The sequence below is a fragment of the Caenorhabditis elegans genome, chromosome X, assembly GCF_000002985.6.
Source record: "Caenorhabditis elegans chromosome X".
Classification (NCBI taxonomy): Eukaryota; Metazoa; Nematoda; class Chromadorea; order Rhabditida; family Rhabditidae; genus Caenorhabditis; species Caenorhabditis elegans.
Window position 1 is genome coordinate 8,297,067 of NC_003284.9, and position 26,519 is coordinate 8,323,585.

The 26,519-nt window shown below is 35.2% G+C and overlaps 6 protein-coding genes, 7 non-coding genes and 2 pseudogenes across 16 annotated transcripts; 5 read left to right on the top strand and 10 right to left on the bottom strand.

The window, feature by feature from the left end:
- Positions 1–914: 914 nt before the first annotated feature.
- On the bottom strand, positions 915–935 carry 21ur-15115. The gene has a single exon (NR_071656.1).
- A 1,117-nt stretch (positions 936–2,052) lies between these two features.
- ced-13 (uncharacterized protein) lies at positions 2,053–2,588 on the bottom strand (the record flags this gene model as incomplete). The annotated part of the gene is made up of 3 exons (NM_077001.2): positions 2,551–2,588; positions 2,286–2,477; positions 2,053–2,234 (listed from the first exon to the last, which is right to left on the bottom strand). Exons 2-3 carry the CDS (start codon positions 2,398–2,400, stop codon positions 2,053–2,055), a joined length of 297 nt encoding a protein of 98 aa, NP_509402.1. The 5' UTR covers positions 2,401–2,477; positions 2,551–2,588.
- Positions 2,589–2,960: 372 nt separating this feature from the next.
- Positions 2,961–5,333, bottom strand: inx-5 (Innexin-5). Its single transcript, NM_077002.5, has 6 exons — positions 5,272–5,333; positions 4,711–4,978; positions 4,384–4,483; positions 4,032–4,330; positions 3,730–3,986; positions 2,961–3,678 (listed from the first exon to the last, which is right to left on the bottom strand). The coding sequence occupies exons 1-6, from the start codon at positions 5,307–5,309 to the stop codon at positions 3,297–3,299; spliced, it is 1,344 nt and encodes a 447-aa protein (NP_509403.2). The 5' UTR covers positions 5,310–5,333; the 3' UTR covers positions 2,961–3,296.
- Positions 5,334–8,095: 2,762 nt separating this feature from the next.
- R09F10.15 lies at positions 8,096–8,203 on the top strand. Its single transcript, NR_071657.1, has one exon. It is a non-coding gene; the product is annotated as an Unclassified non-coding RNA R09F10.15 (non-coding RNA).
- A 954-nt stretch (positions 8,204–9,157) lies between these two features.
- nssp-84 (neuronal small secreted protein) lies at positions 9,158–10,614 on the bottom strand (the record flags this gene model as incomplete). 2 transcript variants are annotated; one of them, NM_077003.4, is made up of 3 exons in its annotated part: positions 9,158–9,570; positions 9,653–9,801; positions 10,491–10,614. In NM_077003.4, 3 exons carry the CDS (start codon positions 10,612–10,614, stop codon positions 9,406–9,408), a joined length of 438 nt encoding a protein of 145 aa, NP_509404.1. The 2 variants fall into 2 exon arrangements, with proteins under 2 accessions (NP_509404.1, NP_001427149.1); NM_001440223.1 differs by lacking the exon at positions 10,491–10,614 and having other exon boundaries at positions 9,406–9,570; positions 9,653–9,766.
- A 4,028-nt stretch (positions 10,615–14,642) lies between these two features.
- Positions 14,643–14,779, bottom strand: R09F10.13. Its single transcript, NR_071659.1, has one exon. It is a non-coding gene; the product is annotated as an Unclassified non-coding RNA R09F10.13 (non-coding RNA).
- R09F10.14 lies at positions 14,643–14,853 on the top strand. Its single transcript, NR_071658.1, has one exon. It is a non-coding gene; the product is annotated as an Unclassified non-coding RNA R09F10.14 (non-coding RNA).
- Positions 14,854–16,061: 1,208 nt separating this feature from the next.
- On the bottom strand, positions 16,062–17,201 carry srh-13 (annotated as a pseudogene). The gene is made up of 6 exons: positions 17,080–17,201; positions 16,937–17,034; positions 16,687–16,889; positions 16,411–16,641; positions 16,290–16,368; positions 16,062–16,243 (listed from the first exon to the last, which is right to left on the bottom strand). Coding segments are annotated over exons 1-6 (915 nt in total).
- Positions 17,202–18,457: 1,256 nt separating this feature from the next.
- On the bottom strand, positions 18,458–19,212 carry srh-12 (annotated as a pseudogene). The gene is made up of 4 exons: positions 19,012–19,212; positions 18,733–18,963; positions 18,660–18,667; positions 18,458–18,612 (listed from the first exon to the last, which is right to left on the bottom strand). Coding segments are annotated over exons 1-4 (595 nt in total).
- Positions 19,213–20,570: 1,358 nt separating this feature from the next.
- On the bottom strand, positions 20,571–21,984 carry srh-11 (Serpentine Receptor, class H; the record flags this gene model as incomplete). The annotated part of the gene is made up of 7 exons (NM_077004.1): positions 20,571–20,779; positions 20,829–20,907; positions 21,047–21,277; positions 21,322–21,521; positions 21,571–21,716; positions 21,769–21,894; positions 21,941–21,984. 7 exons carry the CDS (start codon positions 21,982–21,984, stop codon positions 20,571–20,573), a joined length of 1,035 nt encoding a protein of 344 aa, NP_509405.1.
- Positions 21,985–22,525: 541 nt separating this feature from the next.
- On the top strand, positions 22,526–23,207 carry R09F10.17. The gene has a single exon (NR_071660.1). It is a non-coding gene; the product is annotated as an Unclassified non-coding RNA R09F10.17 (non-coding RNA).
- Positions 22,528–23,923, bottom strand: pqn-57 (Prion-like-(Q/N-rich)-domain-bearing protein). The gene is made up of 3 exons (NM_001381039.2): positions 23,784–23,923; positions 23,566–23,736; positions 22,528–23,516 (listed from the first exon to the last, which is right to left on the bottom strand). Exons 1-3 carry the CDS (start codon positions 23,832–23,834, stop codon positions 22,602–22,604), a joined length of 1,137 nt encoding a protein of 378 aa, NP_001367763.1. The 5' UTR covers positions 23,835–23,923; the 3' UTR covers positions 22,528–22,601.
- R09F10.18 lies at positions 23,575–23,726 on the top strand. Its single transcript, NR_071661.1, has one exon. It is a non-coding gene; the product is annotated as an Unclassified non-coding RNA R09F10.18 (non-coding RNA).
- Positions 23,924–25,044: 1,121 nt separating the features above from the next.
- Positions 25,045–26,277, top strand: abu-9 (Activated in Blocked Unfolded protein response; the record flags this gene model as incomplete). The annotated part of the gene is made up of 3 exons (NM_077006.5): positions 25,045–25,095; positions 25,143–25,313; positions 25,363–26,277. The coding sequence occupies 3 exons, from the start codon at positions 25,045–25,047 to the stop codon at positions 26,275–26,277; spliced, it is 1,137 nt and encodes a 378-aa protein (NP_509407.1).
- Positions 25,988–26,342, bottom strand: R09F10.16. Its single transcript, NR_071662.1, has one exon. It is a non-coding gene; the product is annotated as an Unclassified non-coding RNA R09F10.16 (non-coding RNA).
- Positions 26,343–26,519: the final 177 nt, after the last annotated feature.

Genomic DNA, 26,519 nt, shown 5'->3' on the forward strand with positions numbered 1-26,519 from the left:
TTTGAAGAAGGTTTTCCTGAGTTTTAGTTGGAAATCTGTCATGCCACACGTGAAACAGAACAATGTACCGTCCAACGTCATCCACGACTCCGATACTTGCCAATAGCCCATCATTTCTTGAAAAGTTAAACGTATCAGTACAGTCGAAAGTTCCCGCACTTAGCCATTTTTGTTTTCTAAAAAAAACGGTTCGATTTTTGATTCGTAAAGTTAAAAAAAACCAATATGATTTTACTTACATGCAACGCTTTGACCGACTATTTTTGTCCCATGAAATGGTTTCCAGCTTATTAAATGTTATTTCGTCCGATGGGTCCCAAGCAAACTCCATTCTTTCCAAAATTGGTTTTTTCGAGACCGTTTGCCATTCCAAAGCAAGTTGTTCAATGTATCGTATTGTAAAATTATGCTCTTTAAACTTTACAGTCTGACAATTAAAGCTTAGTAGCTTTTGCCCGTTAACCCAGTTTGCGTTGTAGAGTGATAAGTGTTGTACACTGAATATCTGAAACCAAAAATCATCAAATTCAACTTTTGAAATCAAATCTCACCTAGGGAAAAATGTAATCTTCCGTGTTTACGTCAATCTTTAATTTCTTTGTCACTTGTATTTTAGAACCAATAATTTCTAAGTCATAAATCTCAAACAAGTGTTTGCGATAACCACGAGTAAGTTTCAGTTCTGAGCATTTTTTGAAAACGGCAAACTGAACAAAGCTAACAAATCTCCTAGATTTGGCTCCACGACGACTTGAACAAGAGTAGGAAAAAGTTCCAGAATGTGTTGTAGGATAATGGAAAATCCTTCGAGAATATTCTCATTTCTACATATAGTCTCAAATGGGGATCGTTTGGAATGATACGTTTTAAACGTAAATCCAGAAAACATTAAATCTTCTTCGTCAATATTCTTCTTGTTAAGGTTTTCTTCGTGATCAAATATCCATTTGAGATGATTCCTATACTCCCAAAATGAAACAGTAATGCTTGGTTTTGGATAACAAAGATAAACATAACATGATCTTGCAGGACTGCGCTTGGAAATGTTTTTGAGATATTTGGAAGTTTTTTTCGAGCAGGATGAGAGATTGAGCCTGAAAACTACACAATTAGAATCATTCGGAAATTTCAAAATTTTCAGTAATTCAGTAAATGAAAGTTGATTGAGTACGTTTTAGACGTTCAATATCAAGTATCGCACAGCAAACTATTAATTTTGTTTCCAATGGAGCGCCTTGCACTACGAAACTTTTTCTAGCGATTTTGATTTTTTGAAGACTTTTCACTTTTTATTTTCAGAAACCGTTTATAGAGAATAAATCTGCAGTATATCAAGATGAAAATTTCAACATTTTGATATATTTAGAGGCAGTTATCAAAAAAGTGCTCTATTACAGTTTTACAAAAAATTCCAGCTGTAGTGTTTCATGTAATGGATGACAGATTTCAAAAAGAATAGAATTAAAAAAAAAACTCACGGATCAACTGGATCTAAATGTTTAAAACAAAACTCCAATGGTACTGCTGGTAGATCACACAATGGAAAAGGTTTTGTTCGATTATTTCTTTTACAATTTCTTTGTCTTAGTCTTCTATAGATTTTTCGAACATTAGTAAGCACTCGGAAACATTTACTTTGTATCATCAAATTATAAAATGAACACCCTTTGCGATGAAAGAAAAGAAGATGTTCGTTTGAAAATAGTGCGTAGCAAGAGAAATCTCAGAAGGCTAGGCGGAGGAAGAGGTCAATTGAATATGAGCTCTGTTACTCTTGTGATGCAAGGAAAGGATAAGTCAGGTGGCCCACGAAACCTGTTGCGTAAATACATAGGGCAATGCGTATGGATTTTTTAAGCTAGATATAGTATCAAGTATTGAGTAATATTGTTGCAAAGTCCATTTGAAACACCAATCGTTCAGTTGTGAAGTGCTCTTTATTATTTTCATAATTTTAAATCATTTATTCAAATTTCAACATAACGTATTAAAAATTAACAATAAAAATAACATATTGAATTATCAATAACAAATCCAAATAAAATGTTTCAATTAAAAAACACGACGAACAATGCTGGCATACGTCTTGAATCCTGAGCCTAGAAATTTCACAAATGATTTTTCTTCTTTGTAGGACATCAGTTCAGAGTCAAACTCGTCGCACATAACTGTCAGTTTTCTGCCAATATTATATTCAACGGTGTTTGAGTTGCAAGCATTATTTGCGAGAGAAGCTGAAATCAGTCAGCTGTTGAAAAAGTTTAAAAGTAAGACAAATAACTCACTGATAAACAGGGAGCTTAATTTGGTCCTAATAGACAACAGCGGGAGAAAGTGTAGACAAAAAATTAGGCAGCTTGACACAATTGAAAAATATCCATCACGCTTGTACGACATCATCTCAAAATTAAATTTATCACACAACTTTGTCAATTCCTCTCCAATAGTAATATCACGTTTTTCTGCCCTCGAATAATCTGAAATATTTTACATGATAAAACAATTTTACAGAAACTAAGACATTATACAAACACCTGTTGAAAAAATTACCTGTAACTGTGACTTGTCCAAGATCTGGAAAGATCGTTCTATGATAGGAGCTGAAATAATGAACAGAATAGTCAGGATCAGAAAAAATAAGAGTGTCGGTTATCGGTGAAACTGTATGTTGTCAATAAATTATTAAAATTTTAGGTATTAGAGTTTAGGAGGCAATCTAGCATGCACCTCCACCGATGGAAGGAAGGCGGACAGAAACATGTTTTTGTTTCACTGGATAGGTCACTTACGGGAAACATGTTTCTAGTTATGAGCACGGCCAAGAATAGCTTTTTTAAAAATAGAGAAAATTTCAGTGTTCAGGAGATCAGAAAAGAGTTGGTGGTATTTTGAGCTGAACTTTTGAGCTGAAGATTATTGAGCTCAAATTCAAGTTTTTTGAGTTATTCAAATTCGAATCTGAATTGTCGAAATCCCATTTATTCAATTGGATAATAGTGCATCAAGCACGTACTGCCAAAGTTATTGGGAAACAATTAAATCAAGTAATAATCTAGTAGAACGTAACAAAGAACATGGTATATGAAAGGAAACCGTGATGGGAGAAGTGAATGTGAAAAACGTTATTTGGTTACCTATTAGGAGTTATACGGGTACGATTAGGAGCCTAATCCTGAATCTTGATGTTTGGAAAGAATGAGAGGAAGGAAAGAAATATGGAAAGTTTTTGGATGATAATTGATTTGAACTGGGAAACATTTCTTGAAACAGAAATGCACAACGATCATAGTAACAATTTAACGGGGAAGGGTAGCAGTGGTATCAGGGCTATCCACGTCGGTTTCTTCTTCTTCGTCATCACTAGTCAACGTCTCAGCAACTGCCTTAGTTGGCGGTGGGAATGGAGTGTCATCGTCATCATCTTCTTGAAGATCGACTGGTGCAGAAGCTGGAAGAGCTGAATCATCGTCCTTCTTGTGAGCCTTCTCGGCCTCGCGGGCCCTGTATAGACTGAACATCTCTCCAAGCATTATTGAAGTGAACAAATCGCCAGAGTTTTGTTGAACAAGACGAGAAATGAAAACTCCGTCTGGGGTGAGACACTTATCAACAAAGTTTGCTGGGACAAAGCTGCCTCTTTCTTGCTCAGTTTGGAATTCTGGAGTTTGTTGGAGATAGCTGAAAGTATACAATTGGCTAGCTATATGAGTAAGGAAAATTTTGACTAACCTGTAGATAAAGTTGCGTCCAACGCTTTGAAGCATGTAGATAACCGCCCAGTAGGCCAATGAGCAAACGGTCAACAACCCAACGAAAAGAAGCCAGAACCAGAAGAAGACGTATACCTTCTCAGCCAACATGTTGATCACAATGACACATTGAATGCTATGGTCGTGTACAGAAGTAAGATCCATAATTGAGAAATCACACATTGTGACACGTGGGAAAATTCCAGTAGTTTCCCATTCACGTCCAGCCATCAGATCCTAAAAATTTCAAATCTTATTTCATGATAATTGTGGAACGCTCACTTGGAAAGTTTGCCATCCCCACATCCAACTCTTGGTTTCGAGGAAATAGGTAAGTATCCAGAATTGGAGAACAATGTTTGCAAGATAGAGTATTTTGACAAGAAGATAAAGAGCTGGCAAGAATTTTCCAGACGCGACCACACTTCCAGTCTCCTTGAAAACTGGTGACTCGTTGCGGAAATTGAGCTTCTTGAAGAAATATCTTCCGAATTTCGTTGCTTTCACTTGATCGTCGCTCATGTTAGACTTGATTTTACGAGAAGCTTCTGATACAGCAGCCAATTCCTTGATTTTGAGTTCTTAAAATAGATTTTTACTGATTTAAGATGCTTTTAAGGCTCGTTCAACATACCACAACTCTCGTTGAACGTTCTCCAAATAATCGATGGAAGATAGAAAAGGAAGGCTTGAAGAACAAGAACGATGGGGATCCACTGATAGTAACCGACTTGCTAAAAATGGTAGAGTTTAAATTGATTAAACGCTGTTGCCACTAATGAGTAACATTTTCAGAGTTCAATCTCGATGTTTATTTTGAACTTTCTAGTGAATTTAACTGAGAAATATAATTTTTGGGAAACTTTTCAGATAGAAATTCCTTTTTCAAAATTTTTTATAATTTTAAAAAAAAATTTTGTCCACGATTTTTTAAGATGGAAAACTTTGCTTAAGTACTTACTGGTGTAGCAGTAACGGCATCATCCGGCGAAGTCACAGACATTTCTCCTTCACTTGCAAATGCGCCCGGCAAGAAATATGTACCTTTTATGAAGCAGTATGTTTCAGCATATTTCTCCCAAGTTCTGGTAAACTGAGCAGGCACCCAACATTGAATCGGACGGCCTACGTATTGCGACGCAGCCATCATGATGGCGGAGAAGCCCAGAAGGGTGGAGGTGTACTGATAGGAGAAGCGATCGGCGATGTCATTGGATTCTGCGGATCGTCTGGAAATTTTTAGCTTGGACGGAGGTTTGTCAGGGATTTTGGATTTGATATATTAATGCGGCGATGCCACAGAGTTGAGCACTGTTGCAAGCCATGGGCATAGTTTTTTTAAACTTTAGTCAGAACAAACTGCACCGCCTTTGTAACCGTGCCCGAACTCTGCAAGTACAAACTGTTCTCAAAGTATTCGTTAGAGAACGACAATATCGTTTTATCAGACATTATAAAAGCATATCAATTTTCAAGATTGAGAAATAAAAGACTGGATATTAATTATCAATGATCAACTCACTGGAATTTTCGCACATACGGCAGAAGAACCCCAATCATGTTGAGAGTTGCAACGCTCTGAAAATTTTTATAGTCAATTAAATTGAATTACCATTTTTCGAAGAAAAAGGGAGTAAGTAGTAAAGGATTAATCGGGTTGGAAGTGTCGAAAACAACACCAGAAACAGACAGTATCCAAAAAAAAAAAGAAAGATCACTGACATAGGAGAGAGAGAGGAAAACATAGAGAAAGTATTAAAGTGGAAAGACAAGAGACGTGCGTTTTGCATCAGAACCACCGGCAATAATGCAAAGGGAGGATGGGAAAATGGAATGAAATCGTCCCGCAACCATTAAACACCGTTTATCGCCGCCACCACCACCACCACAGACCCCCCGTGTACATGAAGCTTTTTCAGGCACACTCTTTTTTCAGTGCTTTTGTGTATATTTTTTTCTGGCAAAAAATAATGTGAAACAAAATAACACGACTTTGATGATTCAGTTATAATAAAACAAAAACAGAGGGACGGAAACCATACCACTATTGTATGATACTCGATTTAGTTTATATTCAACAAAACTATTTGCAATATTTTTAAAACTTCCAAAATATCTTCAAAACGTTTTTGACGTTGCAGGGAGTCAGATGAGTTAGAAGGTCACGCTAATGACGTGCTTGACGGAGAAACGACGGAGAAAGGCGGAGAAGAGGAGTAGAGGGTGGAAGGTCAAACTTGATTGGAATCAATTAGTGGCCGAGGTGATCGGAGCGCACAGGCATACGGGATTACTCAAGAATACATGATCTGTTCTGACTTTCCATAAGAGACAATTGAAACTGATCAATTAAGTAGGAGTTATTTGTTGAAATACGTTGCCAAGATGTTTATTGAAGTAAGAATAATGGTTTGTGCTCTATAATTTTAATATACGTTGAACTACAGAAAACTGGAACCAACTTCTTTCAAAATTGCAGTATCACTAACAGTTAGTTTCAATTTCATTTGTAGTGGTATTGGACAACACTCAGATAACAAAAGTCAGTAAACTTTCAACTTCTAAAATAACATCGGCAAAATGTTTACCTACTGCCTCATTTGTATTGACAACCTACATGATTTCTGGATTCAACCCCAAAAAGGCATGTACTGTCTAATATTTGAACAGTGTTTCGGAAACGTGTGGAAAGTATGCCATACTGGAGACGTTAGACAATATTGCAATACATAAGCGACACGGCGCACGTTTTGTGAGGTGGAATGGACACCGTCTTTCTATTTCTCTTCGAATTCCGTATGCGTCGGCCGGGCGATAGACACCGGTATAGTTCGGCAGACAACATTTGTTGAGAGGCGAGAAGGAGAGTTACGGTTGGAAAAAAACGGTGAGGTTTGGGAGAGGGCATCCGATTTTGGTAAGCCAATCATGTTAGTGAATTGAAAAGTAGGAGGAGGGAAGTGATGATGAAAAATGTAGAGGAGATGTGATGGTTTTCATTTCCCATTTAGTTTTCCTAGTTCTGCACCAATAGTGCAGCGATTCTCTGGCGGTAGTTTTTAAAAATCAGAAAAAAAGTGTCTATACACCAGTTTTAGGAATCAAAGAACGAACATCAAATTGAAAATTGCGTTACTCTCCCACAATTCAGATTATGAGTCTAGCTATAAAACCTTACAAACTGAGAAAAAGCGTAAAAATAGAAGGATGAATATGTGTATAGAACAGTTTTTAGTTAAAAATTAGAGATAAATGTAAAGACTTTGTTATTAAAACATATTTTAGGACAAAGTGAACCAATGGAAAAAATAAGGGAGTAACAGTCGTTAGCGTCGCGCCTCGTAACTAATGCAAATAACACCAGCCACCAGTACGCGTCGCCCATTGATAGGGGTCACCGGGTCCTGCCGCGAAAGTTGGCATAATAAATAAGATTACATGTTTTTTGGAGACGAAAAGATCTGGGGACTGTTGACACGAGTTGGGCGCAGCTGGGCACGTTGGAAAAGGGTAACGGGTCAACTGAAATGGGACGGAATACAATAAACGTTTTGTGATATTACTTATGTATTCAAATTGCGAGGGATATACGAAATGGGCACATAAAATTTATCATTGTACTAAAAAGTATTTTTATGTATTAATGCAATTATCATAACAGTAAAGTAATAACATTTAGAATCTACCTAAACGCTGAGTGTGAGAGCAAAAATCGAAATTTCCGCAAACTTTACGTGAGGCACAACGGCGTACCAAAATTGTTATTTCTAGATTCAATAATATGCTTTGGATGAAAATCTAAAACTACATATTTAAAACTACATTTAATTTCGAAAATTGTTTCAAAATTTGATTTACGCCGTCGTCAAACGTCGGTTTTGAAAGAGCTCGGCCAAAAAATAACACTTGACGAACTTCGCAAAACACTACAGCCTTATGCACGTAAAAACAGTTTTTCTTCGCATGAAAACTATAGGATTCATGCATGTGAATCTAAGTAGTTTTTTTAAAAGAAACATTTCAAATTGAGAAGTAGTCTGCAATCGAATGATGTGATGCGGTAGAAATTCAAAAACCAGTCAGTAGACAAAAGTACCGCACACAGTTACTACATCAAATATGTAAATGCTAAACTCTCCCCGACTGTTTAAAACCAAAGTAGTATGATTATGATTCACAAAACACAGAAAATAGTGAATAGAAATTGTAAGAGGAGTTAAAGTTGGAATGAACAAGAAGAAGTGTCAGTGGTGGTATAATGTGACCTGTCAGACAAAAAGAACGATCGTATCGGTCCGGCATTTTTACTCGAACCGACGGGAAGAGGGTTGGAGGAAGGCAAGACGCATTGATGTGCGACAACGACCTTGTTTCTGTTCTGGACTGATGAATTTTCGCGCATTATAACGTGGTAATCCACGAATATCCAATTATTATTGATTTTGAATTGGTTTTGAAAAAGGCGGAAGTTGGTGAAAATGGTATCTTTAAAATGGTATGTACGGTTCTGTTATAGGTCTCCCGCAGCTTTATTTTAAGAGCTGATTCTATCTGGAGCAATTTGTTTTTCAACTAAATGTTTTCTCAGAAAATACATTTTTTGGAAGGATGTTTTACTAAAAAGTAAAACTAAACAGTCATTCAATTCCTCCATTGATTCTTTAAAGTCATTTTTCTTTTCAAATAGAAGTTGGATAATACTTGTGTTGATTTTAACTTTCAAAAAAGTTCAAATTTTGAGATGTCAGTATTAAAATTTTTATGCAACCGTTTTCTGAATTCAGAGGCACATACAATTTCAAACATCATTTGAGGAAACTTGAATTACTTAAATTGAGAGTACTGTGAAACATTCGATTGTAAGACAAGACAAAATTAGTGACTGAAAATGTACCTAAATGAACAAAAAAAAGCGAAAGAAACGATTCAAATACAGGAAATGAAGTAAAAATTTAATAGAACCTTTTTCTTTTTTTCCGGTTGCTACAACCAGGTTAAGTTTGCAACAGTTTAGAATTTATTACATTTTTGTCTATTATCTGGAATGTTGAACAATATGTGCGTCTATCAAAGCAAACCCCACTCCCCCCAAACAGTTTGACTCTACGGATTTTAAATTTATTAAAAGTTTCTCTAGTTTTCTTTGAATATTCAAAAAAGTGTATGACTAAAAATTGAAATCAAATTTTTATCCAAAAAGTTGAATAATGAAATATCAGACCGAATATTGTATCTTATGACTAGTAAAAATACCGCAAAACCTACAACATCAAAAACACCGCTTAGTACAAACATGCTCAATATTTTCAAATTTATTCACAACTCCTTATCTCTGTTGATCAAACCATTTGTTTTGTTAAATAGTATTCAGGATTCTTTGTATGGTAGTTTTTAATTGCAGAATAATGACCATTTCATAATTTATTAGGAAAACTTTTATCACCATCGGAAAGTTTTTGTATAAGAAAAAAGGGAAATATGCTTAATTTGAAAGAAAATTGGAAAGTTGTATTTATTTTTTTAAAGAAACTACCCAGAAAAATGGAATGTGCAAACATAATAAATATTTAAATGATAATTGATTAATTAATTGAGGAACTTTAAAATCTGTTAACTTAATGATAAAATACGAAATATCACAAATAATATTTTCAGATTAAAATAATACAATGATCGGGAGAATCACGGATAAGATGAAAAATCCTGCACTTTGAACCACTGAGTTTGTCCTCTCCCCAGTTCTTCTTTCAGCCATAACCATTTTCTGCTGGATTGCAGTTTTACCCTCAGCAACTTCTTTGTTAACTGCGTCGTACGAGTTCTGAAACCGATATCTTAGTAAGTAGATGATTTCCGCAATAGTTGCTGCTCAAGAGCTCAACAAAAGTAACACGATATCTTACGTTCAACATTCTTCCGATTCTCTCGTATTGCTCATCGTTAGGCAACTCTCTGATGATTTCTTGAACAGTTTCTGAGACTCCTTTGTGTTTCGTGTCACGTTGAACAATTGGCATTATTTGAACTTTTCCAGGAAATGGTTGGTCAGGAACTAAAATAATAATGTTGGATAACGTCTGAGACGTGTTGTGAAATTAACTTTCGGTAAGGTGGACTGGCAGCCAATGTCGAAAAATGCAAAAAAATGTGTCGAAAAATGTAAAAAATAGAGAAATCGTTGTATTTTTTAAAAACATTTTTCTGCACACATGAATAGGGGAAAAGTGTATTAAAATACATTTTTGTATTTTTCAACACCACGCGAATTAATTTACAATTTTTTGATAATACGTACAATCTGAAATTAGTAATTATTTTTGCTGAATAATCCAAAAAAAAAACTGACTGAAAGTTGCCGTTTGTCGAAAAAAAAATCCAACGGTTTTTTTCAATAGCAAACATCAATTTTCAAATACAATAAGAAACTTGTATTCAAACCTTTTCTAAGGAAATAAATATTATTTTCAGATTGAACAAACGTTTTCCTACGTTTCAATATTAGATTCAAAAAGTTGGATTATCATGCAGATATAAATAGTTTTGTACGTTTACCAAAAAAATTTGCCAAACATCAATTTTAGTTTTCAAATTTTTTTTTTCAACATTAAAAATCTGAATTTTGCATTCATGTTTGAGCCGTTCCAATTTTAACCAATTTTCGATCAAATTTTGTGGGCATTATTTTTTAGAATTTCCCCCCATTTTCAATACTTCAAAAAAATGTACATAATCCCTGCTCACCATCTTCATACTCATCCTTTTCCGAGTACTGCCGTTTGCCGGGATGAGCGTCACTGGCGGTCGTGAAAATCACAGCAATGAAAAATAGGAAGCCGAGTTTTGTGGCCCCAAGCGCCAGCGCCATTCCTCCGTTTCTTCTACAAATAAAAAGAACATTTTGATTGCTTGCACTTTTTCTTTCGATGAGAAAAAACTAAACGAGCAAGTTGTAATGTAATGTAATGTAGCAAAATCTAATCGAATTTTGTGGGTGAGTAGGATGAGAAAAGACATATTTTGTGGTTGAATCACAAGATAGAAAACATAAAAAATCAATTTTAAAAGATAAATTGAGGATTGTTTCAAAAGAGAGTGAGAAACAATAACACTTGAAATGTGCCGAGAAGATGAGAAAAGATATCATAACAGAACACTTCAAATCTAAATTTTTGAAAGTTTCTGGTCTTTGAGATTTTTTTTTGAAAGAATTCAAATTATCACTGTTTTAGTTTGTTTCACTAATTTGTTAGAGTACAACAAAAAAACAGCCAAAGAAAAATGACTTCAAAATCTAAAACTTCAAAAAGTCTTTTAAAAAAGTCAATCATTTTGCAACTAGGAAATTTGACAAAAAAAAGTCTAATATGTAATGAAAAAATCATGAAACATTAAATACGAAATTTTTCATTGTCTTCAATGCTCAAGCATAATTTTTATATTAATTATCTTGAACATGGTTTTCTATTTTCAATTCAATTATCGAACATATTGATAAAATCAGTTTGAAGACCTAAAAATTTCCACAAGCTCAAAGTACACATAAACAAAGAAAAAGTAGCACGGGGTGACCGCTAACATGACAATTTTCCCACCAGCCCACTTCTTAAGTGACATTGGATAGGATATATGGGAGCGAGTAACACCCATCCATTGCTTGCTGATGAGTATCTGCATATACATTTCAAAAATACTCATCAATCACCACCAGGCGCCTCCTGAATTCAAACCAAAAATGTGTAAAGTGCCAAAAAGGATCAAAGGGAAATTTAGGCGCCAGAAAAAAAAGTGTGTGTGAAGAAGAGTTTTCTCTTTGAAAAAGTGGATAACGTAATCAAATGGGTTGGGTGCGCGACAGAAAAATAGAAAGAAAAAGCGAGTTCAAACGACTCTAGAAGTATTTGAGAAACAGGAGGAAAATGGGGATGAAAATTGAGAAAATGCGAGAAAGAAAGCAAAATCCAATTCTAAAACTCTTCTCATCTTACAAGATTCTTAAGCAGAGAAATCACGCCCATTTTGTTCAATTTTCGTTTCTTTATTAGTGAAAGGTGTTTAGAAATAGAGTTTTTTTTAATATTTTCTATGCCAAAGTATTTATTTCAGCCTTAACAAAGCATATCACATTTTATATAAATCAACAAAATTTGGCAAGTGAATGTTAATTTAATTCACTTTCAAAATGCGTATCAAAAATACACAAGTACTAAAAATTACATAACAACTATTATTCAACACAAAACAAAGTTCCATAGGAGTAATCAACGCTCAGTCTGAAAAAACATTTCAAAAATTAAGCTCATAAAAAGTCCACAAAGCAAAGTTATGAGTCACAAGCAAAATGCCACATTCTGACTAACAACAAAAAACCACAAACCTTTAGAAAAAAATCGAAAAATTGGTTTAAAATGAATGAAACAACATTTTTGAAAAGTTCAAAAAGCATATTACCAAAACATTTATTATAAACTAATTGGAAGCAATAACACAATCAGTAACACAACAGAAAATGAAAGTTTTCCAACTGTGTACATTTTACCAAAACAAAATACTTTTTGAAATGAGGAACATAAAAAGCATTTGAACAAAATGAACGATTAACTGCATTCGATTTTTTTCTCTCTCTCATTCTTCGCCACTCATTTCCTCCCCGCTAATTAAAAATCTCAATGGAATTTTCCTTGGCGCCACAGAAAAAGGGTGTGTGCTCATTAGAGAATTGAATGCAAATTGGTAAATCTTTTATTTCAACTTTTTTTGAAGATAAAGAAAGAATTAATTCAAAACCTATGCCAAAAGGAAGTTGACAAATAGCAACCGGAAAAGTATATTCACTTTTTTATCCCAAAAAAAGGTCTTCGAAAAACTAGCATGAAATGTCAAGAAGTACACCGGAAATAGCGAAGGAAAATTGTAATGTAATGTCTAGCTATAAAATTGCACAAATAGGAGCCAATTTTAAAGAAAGATAGTGCACTTCGGACTCCGAAAAAGTTCCGTTGTTCACAAAGTAAAGGATTAGCGCGTGCAGGCATGGAACGAAATAGAAGTTGTGAGCGGCATAGATTGCGTTGAAAAGTATTGAACAATTTTGAAAAGAGCACACAACACATTTTTGAACATGAGTCTTTCTTAGTCTATTTCTAACACCAGAACGAGCTCCGGAGGCTATTGTGTTCATACTATTGTAAACATAAAAGGAAGAAAGATGACTAGTGAATAAGTGAGAGAGAGTAAGAACCAGAGAAACCAAAGGGGATTAATTTAATGTTTAGAAGACTATTTGGCGAGTATGAATAAAAAGAAAAATACGGGAATACACCATAAAGAAGAATATAATAATAGCAAGAAAAACATATTTTTTGTAGGGTTAAGAATTTTGAAAAAGATTTTTCAACTGTGAGGGATTTCAATAGTGCTAATGTATGTAGTTTTTTACTTTCTTCGGGACCACTATTTTGAAAAGTGTTCTTTAAGACATTCATAAAACCGGATAGGAAACTGTTGAGAATGAAAATACGAAGCAAAGTTAATTAGTAAGCTGAAATGTATTTCTTGAAAAAAAAAAGTGTCTGAGTCGCAAGCCCTCTAAATGTTATACCGGGGAAAATGTATTTGTTACATAATTTTGGACCAGAATTACTTATACGCAAATTTCAAACGGATATTTTTCAAGTTGATATTTGCTAGAATAATCTTTGAAAATTGAGGTTGACAATCGTCCCTAATATGAACTCTACTAAAAACATTTTAAATAAATTTGCTGATTATCAAACATTGTTTGAATATTTTTTTTTGGGCATTATGAGCATCAACGTTTGAAAAAATTGTTCAATGACCCTGAGTTTCTAAACATTAGAATTTTCTTAACTGGTTTCGAAACATTGAGAAATTTGCATAAATTGGTTGGGCAGAAGAAAACGGAGGGATGGGTGGCAACGCCGCCCACTACGACGAGCGTGGTTTTGACAAATGGCTTAAGATTTGGGTCGGCTAATAGGTCCGTTGAAGATGTTCTCGAGTCTAACTGGGTGGGCTCTAAACACTAAAATGTACTGGCTGACTTCTTTCTTCTTATTCGTTGTGTTGTTTCTTCAACAGGGATTAGTTGTTGCGGGGGAGGAAGAGGAGCAGAAGTGCGGCTCTTGAGGTTCTGGTACTCGTTAGTGAAAGCCTCATTGAAACTTTGATTCCCCTAAAATTGTAAACAGAAATTCCGTTTTTTTGGTTGATGTCTCATTGAAATTTGATAGGTGTTTGTCACGAGATCACACATTAAGTTTCAAAGTTTTTTTTTTCGAATTTTAGGTCAAGAAATAGTGTATTTCGAAGCACAAGCGTAAAATTCAAACTCAAGAATAGAAATATATACCTAAAATTTCAATTTGAGCAAAGGTATAAAAAATTTCTTGAACGTGAAAGGTCTACTATACATGGATACAAATGGATAAAATTAATATACTCAGTTTTTGAAAGTTCGCTCTGCCTGTCTATGTTTAGAGCTCAAGTTTAAAGGTGGAGTAGCGCCAGTGGGAAAATTGATTTAAAACATGCTTATGGTACCACAATGACCAAGCATCATAGTAAAAAAATCTTAAAAATTTTCTAAATTTTATATGAGTTTTAGGCATGTTTTAAAGCAATTTCACCACGGGCGCTACTCCACCCTTAATAATGCGAATTTCACTTTTAGAGGAAGTGTGATACAGTTGCAGTAGGAATTATCAATTTTGCAAAATAATGTACAGTGACAAAGCTAAGGTTTACAAAAATTAGTTACTCGAAACTAATCTAAACATTCTAAGCTGAGACACGCCCACCATCACACCTGCACACTATATCTGGAATCAAATTCAGAAATGTTCTCTCTTAGTGAAAAATCGTCAGAGAATAGAAAAAGGAGAGACCGACCAAATGTTTGGGACATTGGAAGATTGAGTTACCGCGTCGCTAATCACTGTCCGAGGGCTGCAAGCAAAATAAGAGGGAAATGGAATGCGCGACGCAGTGTGAAGCCAATTATGTAGCACCCACCCTTACCACCCAGAAGCAGACGGTGGTGGGACGTCAAGTGTGCGTGTCATTAGGGCATTATTGAAAAGGAAATGAAGAGGAGAGCCGACTGAATAGAGAATATGGATGAGGTTGAGATGGATCAGGTGCAATCAGGTAGAATTCATAATTAGCTTCTAAATGTGAACTGATGATAAGTTTCTTGAATGAAACTAATTGCTTGTTAGAAATACACATTGTGAAAGTCACAGTTGCTCGTATTTTCATTGTTTAAAGCCTAATCACTAAAACGTAACTATTTTTTACAGCCGTTACTATAAAATTGAATCAGTGGTCATCGTGGTCAGTAACTCTAAATATTACTAAAATGTCGATGTTATTGATAAGCATTTTTTATACAAAAAATGTTCAGGGAAGTTGCTACAATGCAACAACTCTGTGCACGCTTGAATGATGATGAATTACAAATCACATGAATTTTCGAGCGATAATGTTTTTTTGAGTAGCACTCAGGAACTCATGGCAAATTTTGTTTTGTGTATACTTATACTGAAACAAAGCCTATGAAATAGTATAATGGGGTTATGGGGTTATCCAAGTGAATTGTTTTCCTTTTTCACCCTTTTTTACCCCTTCCTTCCCAATCCAAGTGGGGTAAAAAATTCAATTTTTTTTTCCCCCAGTTTTTCCCTATTTTTTACCCCCTTTTTGCAATGATAGCTCAGTGGGTTGTGGCTGCCGCTTGCGATCTAGAGGTCACGAGTTCGAGTCCGGTGGACCTCTATTTTTTTATAGCTTAACTGGGTAGTGGAGTCACCCGCGAATTGATTCTTGAATCTTTTTTTTTTTAGCTACATCAATAATAATAAACATTCTAAGATGGAATAATAGTAAAAAATAACAACAAAAAAAGGAACCCATATTGCCATTCAGTGGGAAGTCATTCTTCTACAAAAAAAGAAAAAACAGGATGTTAAATGGGGAAAGCAGACATTCTGAAACGAGCAGGAAAAATGAACACAAGCATAAAAAATAGAATTTTCAGCTGGCATTTTTTCAGCATTAAAGTTTTGTTAAACAATTTCAATGTAGTGACTTTTGTTGTGAAAATACATCACAGTTTAAATTTTGAAAAAATCTAAAACTATTGAGGGTTCAGTTTTATTTATTATGTGATCGCTTACAAAAAGATAAAACGTTGTTTCAATGCCAAAAAATACTTTTGCAAAACGGTTGATTTGAAAAAGTACTAATTCATTCTCATAATGCAATAGTACAAACGGAAACATTAAACCTAATCATCTAATAAATCGAACCTGTATGCATAATAAGGTGGGACGGTTTAACAACACAAGTTTTTTTATTCGAAGGGCAAATTTTGCAACGAAATATTCTAACTCGAATCGGTCTTGTGAAAATTACCATTGCTAATGTCGAGAAAAAGCCATGATAGGTCACCGACAGAATTAACAGTTTACCAATAACTTGAAAAACCTTATTATAAATTTGAATAAAAACTCAAAAGCCTACCATCATGATCAAATGAGAAGAATAATACGTACACTTGAAAACAGCTCGGTATTAAAATCATAATAAAATGTATGCGTGCCTGAAATAGTAAATTTGATCAGTTAGTTTTCAAAAAAGAAACCTGAATAGTTAGGCTAATAATGAATATATTCTCCATTTCCATAGTTGACCGAGAAATTATGACGTCCTTCTTCATAAATATAACAATCAAAAATAAGCAACTAATACCTATTGAAACTGCTAATACAATAGCAACTTCAAAAGTCAAGCTTAACATCCATAGAGTGGCATCGTTTAGTGCAAAGATTATTACAGAATAACAAGTGACCTCGATTGGCAATTTTGGATAATTCTGAACAAGTTTCAGCAGTTATTGTAATATTTGAAATGTTATTACTATGAATAAAGTATTTCTGGTTTCTTCTTGAAACGCCAAACTTTGCTTTATGGTCACTACCCCCAGCACTGATGGTACGCAGCACACAGCTCGAAACAAATATGTTTTCAAAGACAAGATTCTAAAGCATATGCATTTTTTGAAACTGAAGACTGCCCCTTTGAAACGATAAAAAACCATTTCATTTATTGATACGCCAACTGCTGAAAACCATTTTCATTAACAAAGTTTCGGAAACATTATTTGAATACCCATGACTAGTTGCACCAAAACATAAAACTGAAAAATTCCCGAAAATCAGTAGTTGGCAACATCAGAAACGACACATAAAACTCGGAAATAATATTTCTGAAATTTGAAAATACATCAATATATTTAATTTACACTTATTACATGAAAATGTGCGCAATGAGAAATAATTTGTACTTTGCAAGCAGCACTGAATTTTCCTTGAACAACACCAACAAGGTAGCAGCATAAACTGGCATACTTATAATGTGCGGTGAATGCATCATCGTTCTAAATTTGTTAAGGTACATGTGTATTTTAAGAACGCAAATTTTCCAAATATAATTTTCTTAATTATTTCGTTTTTTTTTCCAACAACTCGATTTTGCTTGCTATTTCTGGCGTAAAATTGTAATATTTGAATGCTTTTGAAACTTCAGAATTATATTGTTTTTCCACGTACCTGTAGGCTTCGTTCTGGAAACGCCTTGAAAGTTTAAACTTAGTAAAAAGAAAATATACAAATTCCAATCTCATTTTCAAATAGGGATAGTTCCGTAAAATCCTAAAAGTTGAAATTTTGATTTAAAACATTCAGAAATGAACGAAATTAAGTTTTTTTTTTCAAAATTTGCGTGCGTACCTCAGTTAGTTTAAGAGCAAGATATTTATCTTTCCAAAATAAACTCGTTTCTACCTGTAAAACAATGGAGCTGGAACAGAACAGTTTTTCGAATCCATAAAGCTTCTGAGTGTATACACCGTATTGCCTTGTTTGGTTTGAATTGTTGTTTTCAGTTCATTTTTTCCTAATGGGGTTATTCAAGTAGTGTCGGAAAATTAAAAAGTGTAGAAAAATTACGTCACAACCTTATTCAAGTAGATAAAAACATGTATTTAAATACATTTGTGACGTGTTTTCACTTGACACGTTCCGCAATTTTTAGTTATTTCCGACAGTTACCATTCCAATGAAAATGTAATCAGATTTACTTATCTCCATTTTTATATTCCAGCAAATCGTAAACAAAATTGAAAAAATGTTGACCTTTAGAGCAAATTTAATTACTCTATATATTGCCTAAAAATACGGCAGTCAGTCTCAACATCACAAACGTTTGTTAAATGCAGAAAGACCTGCGCCTCTAAAAAATCAGAGAAACCAAAAACCACGGCGCCAACTGACTGCACAAAAATTGACTACCTCAGTCAGTTTGAAATGCTACGTCTCTTTTCAAGTAATACACAATTGCTGTGTATAGCTACACCAAGTACGAGCTACTTTTCGGCATTGTTCTATGTAGCAAACAATCAAAGGCGGTGCTTTGCTACTCCTGTAGTAAATGTACCCGAATGATTATTATTTGTTAATTTTATCCAAATTATCCAGAATGACCCTTGTTTACAGCTTGGCCCATAAGAATGGGCCACCTTGCACAAGAGTAAAAAAGCATTTGAAATTAAGTAAGCATAAAAACGGAAAATGTCTAGATTAAATATAATAGAATATTAAAAATAATTACATTTGTAAGCTCATTTCACTTTATTGAGAAGGATGCACTGCTATACTGTGCTTGCCATGTTTCAATACTCTGCTGCCCAAAACTCCTCTTCGAATTGGTTTCGTAAAAATTATCATTGCAACGGTAGAAAAGAAACCATGATAAGCTACAGACATAATTAGAACTGCAGCAATACCTTTAAATAAGCATTTATTTGTTAACTAAATTCACTAATAAGCTTACCGTCCGATCTGAAACAGAAAAATATTGCGTAAATAGTAACTAGCTTTTTCATAAAAAGCTTTTGAAAGTGAACCTGGATTGATAAACTCAAAATCAACATCCGTTGCATTCCAATTGTGGATCTTGAAATGTTTACCCCTTTGTTGATAAATTTATTAACATAACATAACAAACTCAATGCAATTGAAAATGCTAATGTTATCCATATCATGTAAATAAAGCACACAACCGTCAAAACAATATCTTTCAAATCGCAAATTATGACCGAATGACAGGTGACTTCTGCTGGCAAGGTTGGGAAATTCTGACAACATTCAAGTTTTTATGTCCGTTTGAAGCGTCATTAACTCACCTCCCAAAGTTCATTTCTAGTGTTTTCTTGAAGTTGGAGGCTTCTGTTTATAGTCACTGCTGCTAAAGTCGGATGAATCACATTGAGAGCGCGAAAGCAAATTATTTGAAAACGGACAAATTCATAAAACGATTCGCTTTCGAAATTGGTGACTACTACTTTACACCGAAAATAGAACATTTCAATAATTGATAATCCGACAACTGAAAATTGATTTTAGATTATTATTGTTTAATCTATAAAATATATATTACTCATAACAAGCTTTTGAAATGTTCCGGGTATGTTGCTAACAAGGGAATTGTTCGAAAACTATTCCTCAATTCGGAATAAAAATAGTGTCAAGCGATAGTTGGAGGTCTAAGATGATCCCTCCAAAATTTCCAGCTGCTAATCGCCAGGGAGCTCCGAGATATTTCGGTCCAAAGTTTTAATACCGATTCCAGTTAATTTTGGTCCCTTCAGCTTTACTATGGAGGACACTGTTGTGACGTTGTTGACAAGTTCAAAGTGGTAAGGCAACTAAACTTTTTTGAAAAAAAGTGTTGAACTAAAAAGTTTTAGATAAAGTTATAATCTACAACTTTTCAGTTGATCACTTTTTTGTGAAGACAAGATGTTTTTCAAGCACTGATTTGGTAAAACATGTTGATAACGCATCAGAAATAACGACTTGGGCATTGAAAACAATGAACAATAACAAAATGATGATGCTCTAAAAATGAAAATTTTCGAAAAAATAAAATTTTCTATAAAGTTACCAACTTTAACATGAGCTGGAAAAATCTTCAATGATGTTTTTCAGACATGTTTTGGAACGCCAATTTTGCCACAAAAAAATTATATAAATTTATTGGCAAGCAACGGATTCGAAAAAAACCATAGCCTTCAACACGAGGTTCAACGCTGCAACCGACTCATTTTGAACTTGTCAAAAACGTCACAACAGTGTCCACCATTGTAAAGAAATAGTGAAGGGACCAAAATTAACTGAAATCCGTACTAAAACTTTGGACCGAAATATCTCGGAGCTCGCTGGCGACTAGCAGCTGGAAATTTTGGAGGGATCATCTCAGACCTCCTACTATCGTTGAGAATATTTTTATTCCGAATTCAGGAATAGTTTTCGAACAATTCCCTTGTTAGCAACATACCCGGAACATTTCAAAAGACACCATATACCTCGAATATTTACTGAACTTCAGAATTGGGATCAAAATCATGTATTTCTATTTCCTGTCAGTCAATCAAATAAAGGCAAAAATGGGATATTATATCAAAATTTAATGAACAGCTGAAACGTGCGCTAGTAGACTTTTATATCTCAGTTATATCTCAGCTATATCTCAGATATAGCTCAACTAGAGCTCAGCGATATAGCTGAGATATAGCTGAGATATAGCTGAGAAATAGCTGAAATATACCTGAGATATAGCTGAGATATAGCTGAGAGATAAAGTATATTTACAGCACTGTAGTGCTATATGCATTTTTTAAATAATCCAAATTCTGATAAAACTTTTTTTAGAACACAAATTATAATAAATTTTTAACATTCATTAAGTTAAATTGTTTGAACGATTTTGGCTCGATAATCGACTTGTTGAAAATCTGTCCTGGCTTGCTCCTCTCAAATTACTCGGCTGTGTTTGTATTCTAATTTTGAACGGCAAAATCTTCTCGCGCAATGGTTTTGTGAAAAGTATCATTGCACAAGTGGAAACAAATCCGTGATATGCGACACACATAAGCAACGAAATAGCTAGATCTGAAAAGAAATTATTGTAATTAAATGTTTATGTTGCTTTTTAACGAACCATTCATTTCTGATTTGAAAAACAACGCATAAATAAGAAATATGGTTGGTAACATTATGAGCAAACCATGAATTCCTCCCTGAAAAAAACACGTTGCAAAAATTCTAACTATTGTGCAACCCCGTGGTAGACTCTAAGTATATGCTTGCGCTCAAAGAGCGCCGACTTTCACCGATTATTCAAAATACAAAGCAGTGAAAATATATAAATAATGTTACCTGTATGAATAGACTAAGTATCATCATTTTTTGTAACTTGATGGTCGCGGTTGACATTCCCTGACAGGTTTTCACAAAATTCAAAATATAAAACAAAACACAGGATGATACAGTTAGTTGTAGAATAACCTGGATTCCATAAATAACTGTTATTATGTACATAACATAATCATCTAAAACTGCTATAATGCAGGAATAACATGTTACTTCTGGTGGCAGATTAGGGTTACTCTTAATTAGTTTTTTGTGATTCAATACTTTGTTGAAGCACTTACCAGCCATAGTTCCATTGTTGCTTTAGCTTCAACACCAATACTGTAATTGATTGTTGTTATTGCAACTATTGGGTGAATTATTATCAAAAAACGATACAGCAAAACTTGGAATCGCAGTAGTTTTTTGAATAAGTCATTTTTGTATACAGAAATCAAGTTGTAACGGAAGAAAAACATTTCCAAAATTGAACCAACTGTTACTGCAAATATCAATAGTGCTCTGGACAACATTTAAAAACGGTTACTTACACATCACAGACTGAGCTAATCCATAGAAAATAAACATTCCACTGAATCCTAAATCAGCAAGCCATCCAGTATTGCGGAACATTGGATGAGGGAGATATGTCATTGGAAGCATCATGAATGAAACGTAACATTCTGATATTATGTTTCTAAAATTTCAAAGATTTTTATAGAATTCCAAGTTTCCCGGTAAACTGTTACATTATTATATGAACGATGATAAAATATTTATATGTGGAAAATATTTGAGATGACTCTCGAAACAATGCGTTTAGTGTCACAATATATAGTGGAAAGCTGATAATGTGAAAATTATGCATCATACTTCTGAAAAAATACAAGTTACGTTACGTAACTATTTTAAGATACCTACGTGTAAAAAGCGGGCGCAGGCATAGAGCAATTTCTGTTCTCCATTGGGAATAAAATAACGACGTATGAATAACGGGTGCTACCTAACCTCCCTTAATATATAGCGCGATTTATTCAGAGCAATATCAGAAAAGCATATGTAATTATGTACCTAGCAGACAAGTTGTTATTATTAAAAAGTGAAGAGGAGATGCTTGTTTGAAGAATATAAGAAACAATTGTTTTCATGTCTGATATCATTATGAAATGTTGATTCTAAATGTTTTGATATTCTGATATAACCTTACGCACACATCATTTTCTTTTTCAGTTTTATATTTCATTCAAAAAGTTTTTTGATCCACTAATTTTTTCAGTCTGCTAACATGATGTTACGATAAACTATCAATTAGTACTAAAAAACAAACTTTACGTGAATGTGTCTCGAAATTGGATAGTGAATGTGTGTCGAAATTGGATGAGATTTATTATAGAATAACAAAAAAAAATGTATATATTACTTTTGCCAGGATCAATTTTGATATATCTAAGAATCTCTTGGCTAATGAAAATTGATTGACAGATGTGATTTTCAAAGATGGATGCTAGACAAATGCAATTATTTATTGAAACGAGTGTGTTTCAGTATATACAAAAATCAAATTCAAAAGTACACTGATCTTCTACTTTCTGCGGCAACATTGTCCTTGCCCACATGGAGAATAGTTCGATTGACATGAACACTGGTTACTTTGTGGTGCCTGCTGGCAAGCGACAGTAGCTGGTTGAGCTGCTTGGCAAGAGCTTGAGCATGAAGATTGGCAAGCAGATTGGCACTGTGCGACTGGCTGTTGTTGTTGAACACATTGTTGTTGGCAAGACTGTTCACATTGTGGAGCACATTGCGAGGATTGAGCAACAGAGGCTTGAAGCACAATTTGAACCACTTGTGGAGCTGAAGTTGTGGTTGGATTGTAGATTGGAGCGGCAGTTTGCTGGATGCATGAGTTGTCACAGGCTGGTTGACAAGCTGGAGCACAGTTAGCTTGTTGTTGTTGTTGGTTGTTGTATGGATCGTACATTTGAGTGTTGGAGTTTTGACCGTAAATGACTTGTTGAGTAGCTTGAGCGGTTTGCTGGCAAGCATTTGTGCATTGAGTATTGCAGGAAGAAGCACATTGTTTAGCTGGTTGTTGTTGCTGGACGCAAGATGACTGGCACTGTTGCTGGCAAGCAGGTTGGCATTGAACTTGAGCTTGCTGAATTTCAAGTTGAATATGAATCACTTGTGGAGCCGAAGTAGTGGTGGTTGTAGCATCACAGGCAACATTACATTGCTGTTGGCATTGTGGTTGACATTGGGACACTGGCTGTTGTTGCTGGACACATGTAGATTGACATTGTTGTTGGCACATTGGCTGACATTGAACAACTGGAGCTGGGGTTGTAGTGGTCGTCGCTGGTGGGTTGTACATGGGTGTGCATTGAGACTGGCACTGTTGTTGGCACATTGGTTGGCATTGGGACACGGCTGGAGCAGATTGACATTGTTGTCTGCAACTCTGTTGGCAAGCTGGAGCACATTGAGTAGATTGGACCTGATCGTTTGAAATTGGTATTCACTAAAGTGCTTTAATTAGCAAGTACCTGAACAGTTTGAGTTTGTTGTGGCTGAGCGCAAGAGCAGGATGGTGCTTGTTGTTGAACTGGAGCAGATTGGCACGAGCAAGATTGGGTTTGTTGAACCTGTTGGCAAGAGCACTGACTCTGTTGTGGCTGAGCACACCCACAATGTCTCTTTTCACGAAGAACGCTGCTCTGAAACAATAATGGGAAAACTTGAAAATAAGTTTCAGAAAACTTACAGATGCTACAAGAGCACAAGCGAAGAATACAGCGAGTGTGATGAAGCGCATTTCAGAATATGAAGCGATGCAAGTGATCGGATGAATTTTGCGTTAAACTGTTCTATTATATACTCTAGTACAGTCCGCAGCTAGATGCCAATTGCCGAATGCATTCATTTTCCTCCTCGTCCCATTTCGCAACTTTGTTCAACTCATTCCTGCAAGTGCAAACAGTTTATCATACTATCGTAAAAAGCGTTCCGCAAGTGATGCTCCCTCAAGATCAAACAAAAATAAAAAAAAACTGTAGCGTACTAGTTTGTTTGGAATGAAATTTCTCTGTTCAAATAGATACCGGTTCTAAGGGTTACTTGAAAATAACTAATTAATCTTATTTTGAAATTGAAAGTTGTCGATGGAGAACAACATTCAATACAAAGTATCTGAAGATTCACATAGAAACACTTAAATTGCTTATTCACTTTTATATAATAACCGCTTAAGCGTTCTCAACATGGCTACAGCCCGCTCAACACTCTTGTATAACATTTTTACAAGCGCTGTCCAATTTATGAACCTCATAAACCAACAAATCTCGTTTTTTTAACTTTTGTTCTATTTCATTTATCCTGTCGCCTCTCCTGTATGTTACTTTTCTTATTTAAGATGGACTCTGACGGGACTTTCTCACTTTACGTGTTATTCGATTCACCCCCATTCTATTTTTTTATGTATTACTTTTCGTTATATCTTATCCAGATCCAAATAAAAAACAATTAAAATGAGAACAAAAGTTCCAGAAGTAACTATCAGCTACAATAAATGGTCACAACTAGAACGTGTTTAATTTTTATGAACACTTCCAAAATGTTTGAAAACTTAAAATATTCAGCGGTATGATAACATATTCAGAACTCATTTTCAATTTAATTGTCATTTCAATTATATTTTTTGAATTCCACTTTATATCAAATGAGTTCACTAATTCTAGAAGGATTTAATCTAGCAAGACTTTCAATGCTTATCCTTAAAAAATTTTTATTCATATCGTTTAAACTTTTACGTAAAACTAGAGTGTTCATTTATCAGTGAACGTTTCGTTACCTGATGTATGATAAATTGTTTGCGCATGTGAAAACGAAGCGGTAAAAAACTTGCGGGTGGGTGGGATTGGAATGAAATTCGCACGCGGCTTTTAGACGCGGACTGTACTAGAGTATATAATAGAACAGTTTAACGCAAAATTCATCCGATCACTTGCATCGCTTCATATTCTGAAATGCGCTTCATCACACTCGCTGTATTCTTCGCTTGTGCTCTTGTAGCATCTGTAAGTTTTCTGAAACTTATTTTCAAGTTTTCCCATTATTGTTTCAGAGCAGCGTTCTTCGTGAAAAGAGACATTGTGGGTGTGCTCAGCCACAACAGAGTCAGTGCTCTTGCCAACAGGTTCAACAAACCCAATCTTGCTCGTGCCAATCTGCTCCAGTTCAACAACAAGCACCATCCTGCTCTTGCGCTCAGCCACAACAAACTCAAACTGTTCAGGTACTTGCTAATTAAAGCACTTTAGTGAATACCAATTTCAAACGATCAGGTCCAATCTACTCAATGTGCTCCAGCTTGCCAACAGAGTTGCAGACAACAATGTCAATCTGCTCCAGCCGTGTCCCAATGCCAACCAATGTGCCAACAACAGTGCCAGTCTCAATGCACACCCATGTACAACCCACCAGCGACGACCACTACAACCCCAGCTCCAGTTGTTCAATGTCAGCCAATGTGCCAACAACAATGTCAATCTACATGTGTCCAGCAACAACAGCCAGTGTCCCAATGTCAACCACAATGCCAACAGCAATGTAATGTTGCCTGTGATGCTACAACCACCACTACTTCGGCTCCACAAGTGATTCATATTCAACTTGAAATTCAGCAAGCTCAAGTTCAATGCCAACCTGCTTGCCAGCAACAGTGCCAGTCATCTTGCGTCCAGCAACAACAACCAGCTAAACAATGTGCTTCTTCCTGCAATACTCAATGCACAAATGCTTGCCAGCAAACCGCTCAAGCTACTCAACAAGTCATTTACGGTCAAAACTCCAACACTCAAATGTACGATCCATACAACAACCAACAACAACAACAAGCTAACTGTGCTCCAGCTTGTCAACCAGCCTGTGACAACTCATGCATCCAGCAAACTGCCGCTCCAATCTACAATCCAACCACAACTTCAGCTCCACAAGTGGTTCAAATTGTGCTTCAAGCCTCTGTTGCTCAATCCTCGCAATGTGCTCCACAATGTGAACAGTCTTGCCAACAACAATGTGTTCAACAACAACAGCCAGTCGCACAGTGCCAATCTGCTTGCCAATCTTCATGCTCAAGCTCTTGCCAAGCAGCTCAACCAGCTACTGTCGCTTGCCAGCAGGCACCACAAAGTAACCAGTGTTCATGTCAATCGAACTATTCTCCATGTGGGCAAGGACAATGTTGCCGCAGAAAGTAGAAGATCAGTGTACTTTTGAATTTGATTTTTGTATATACTGAAACACACTCGTTTCAATAAATAATGTTTTCTTTTGTTCAAACAAATCTGATTAGTATTCGAAGAACAAATTACAGAGAATCATACCATAAGTATTCAGTGTCACGGTTGTGTCTATGTATTTAACATCCAAAACTCTTCTGGCTTGTTACATGTTAATATGTACTGCTGATAAGATAATAGGCGAAAAACTGAAAACTGAT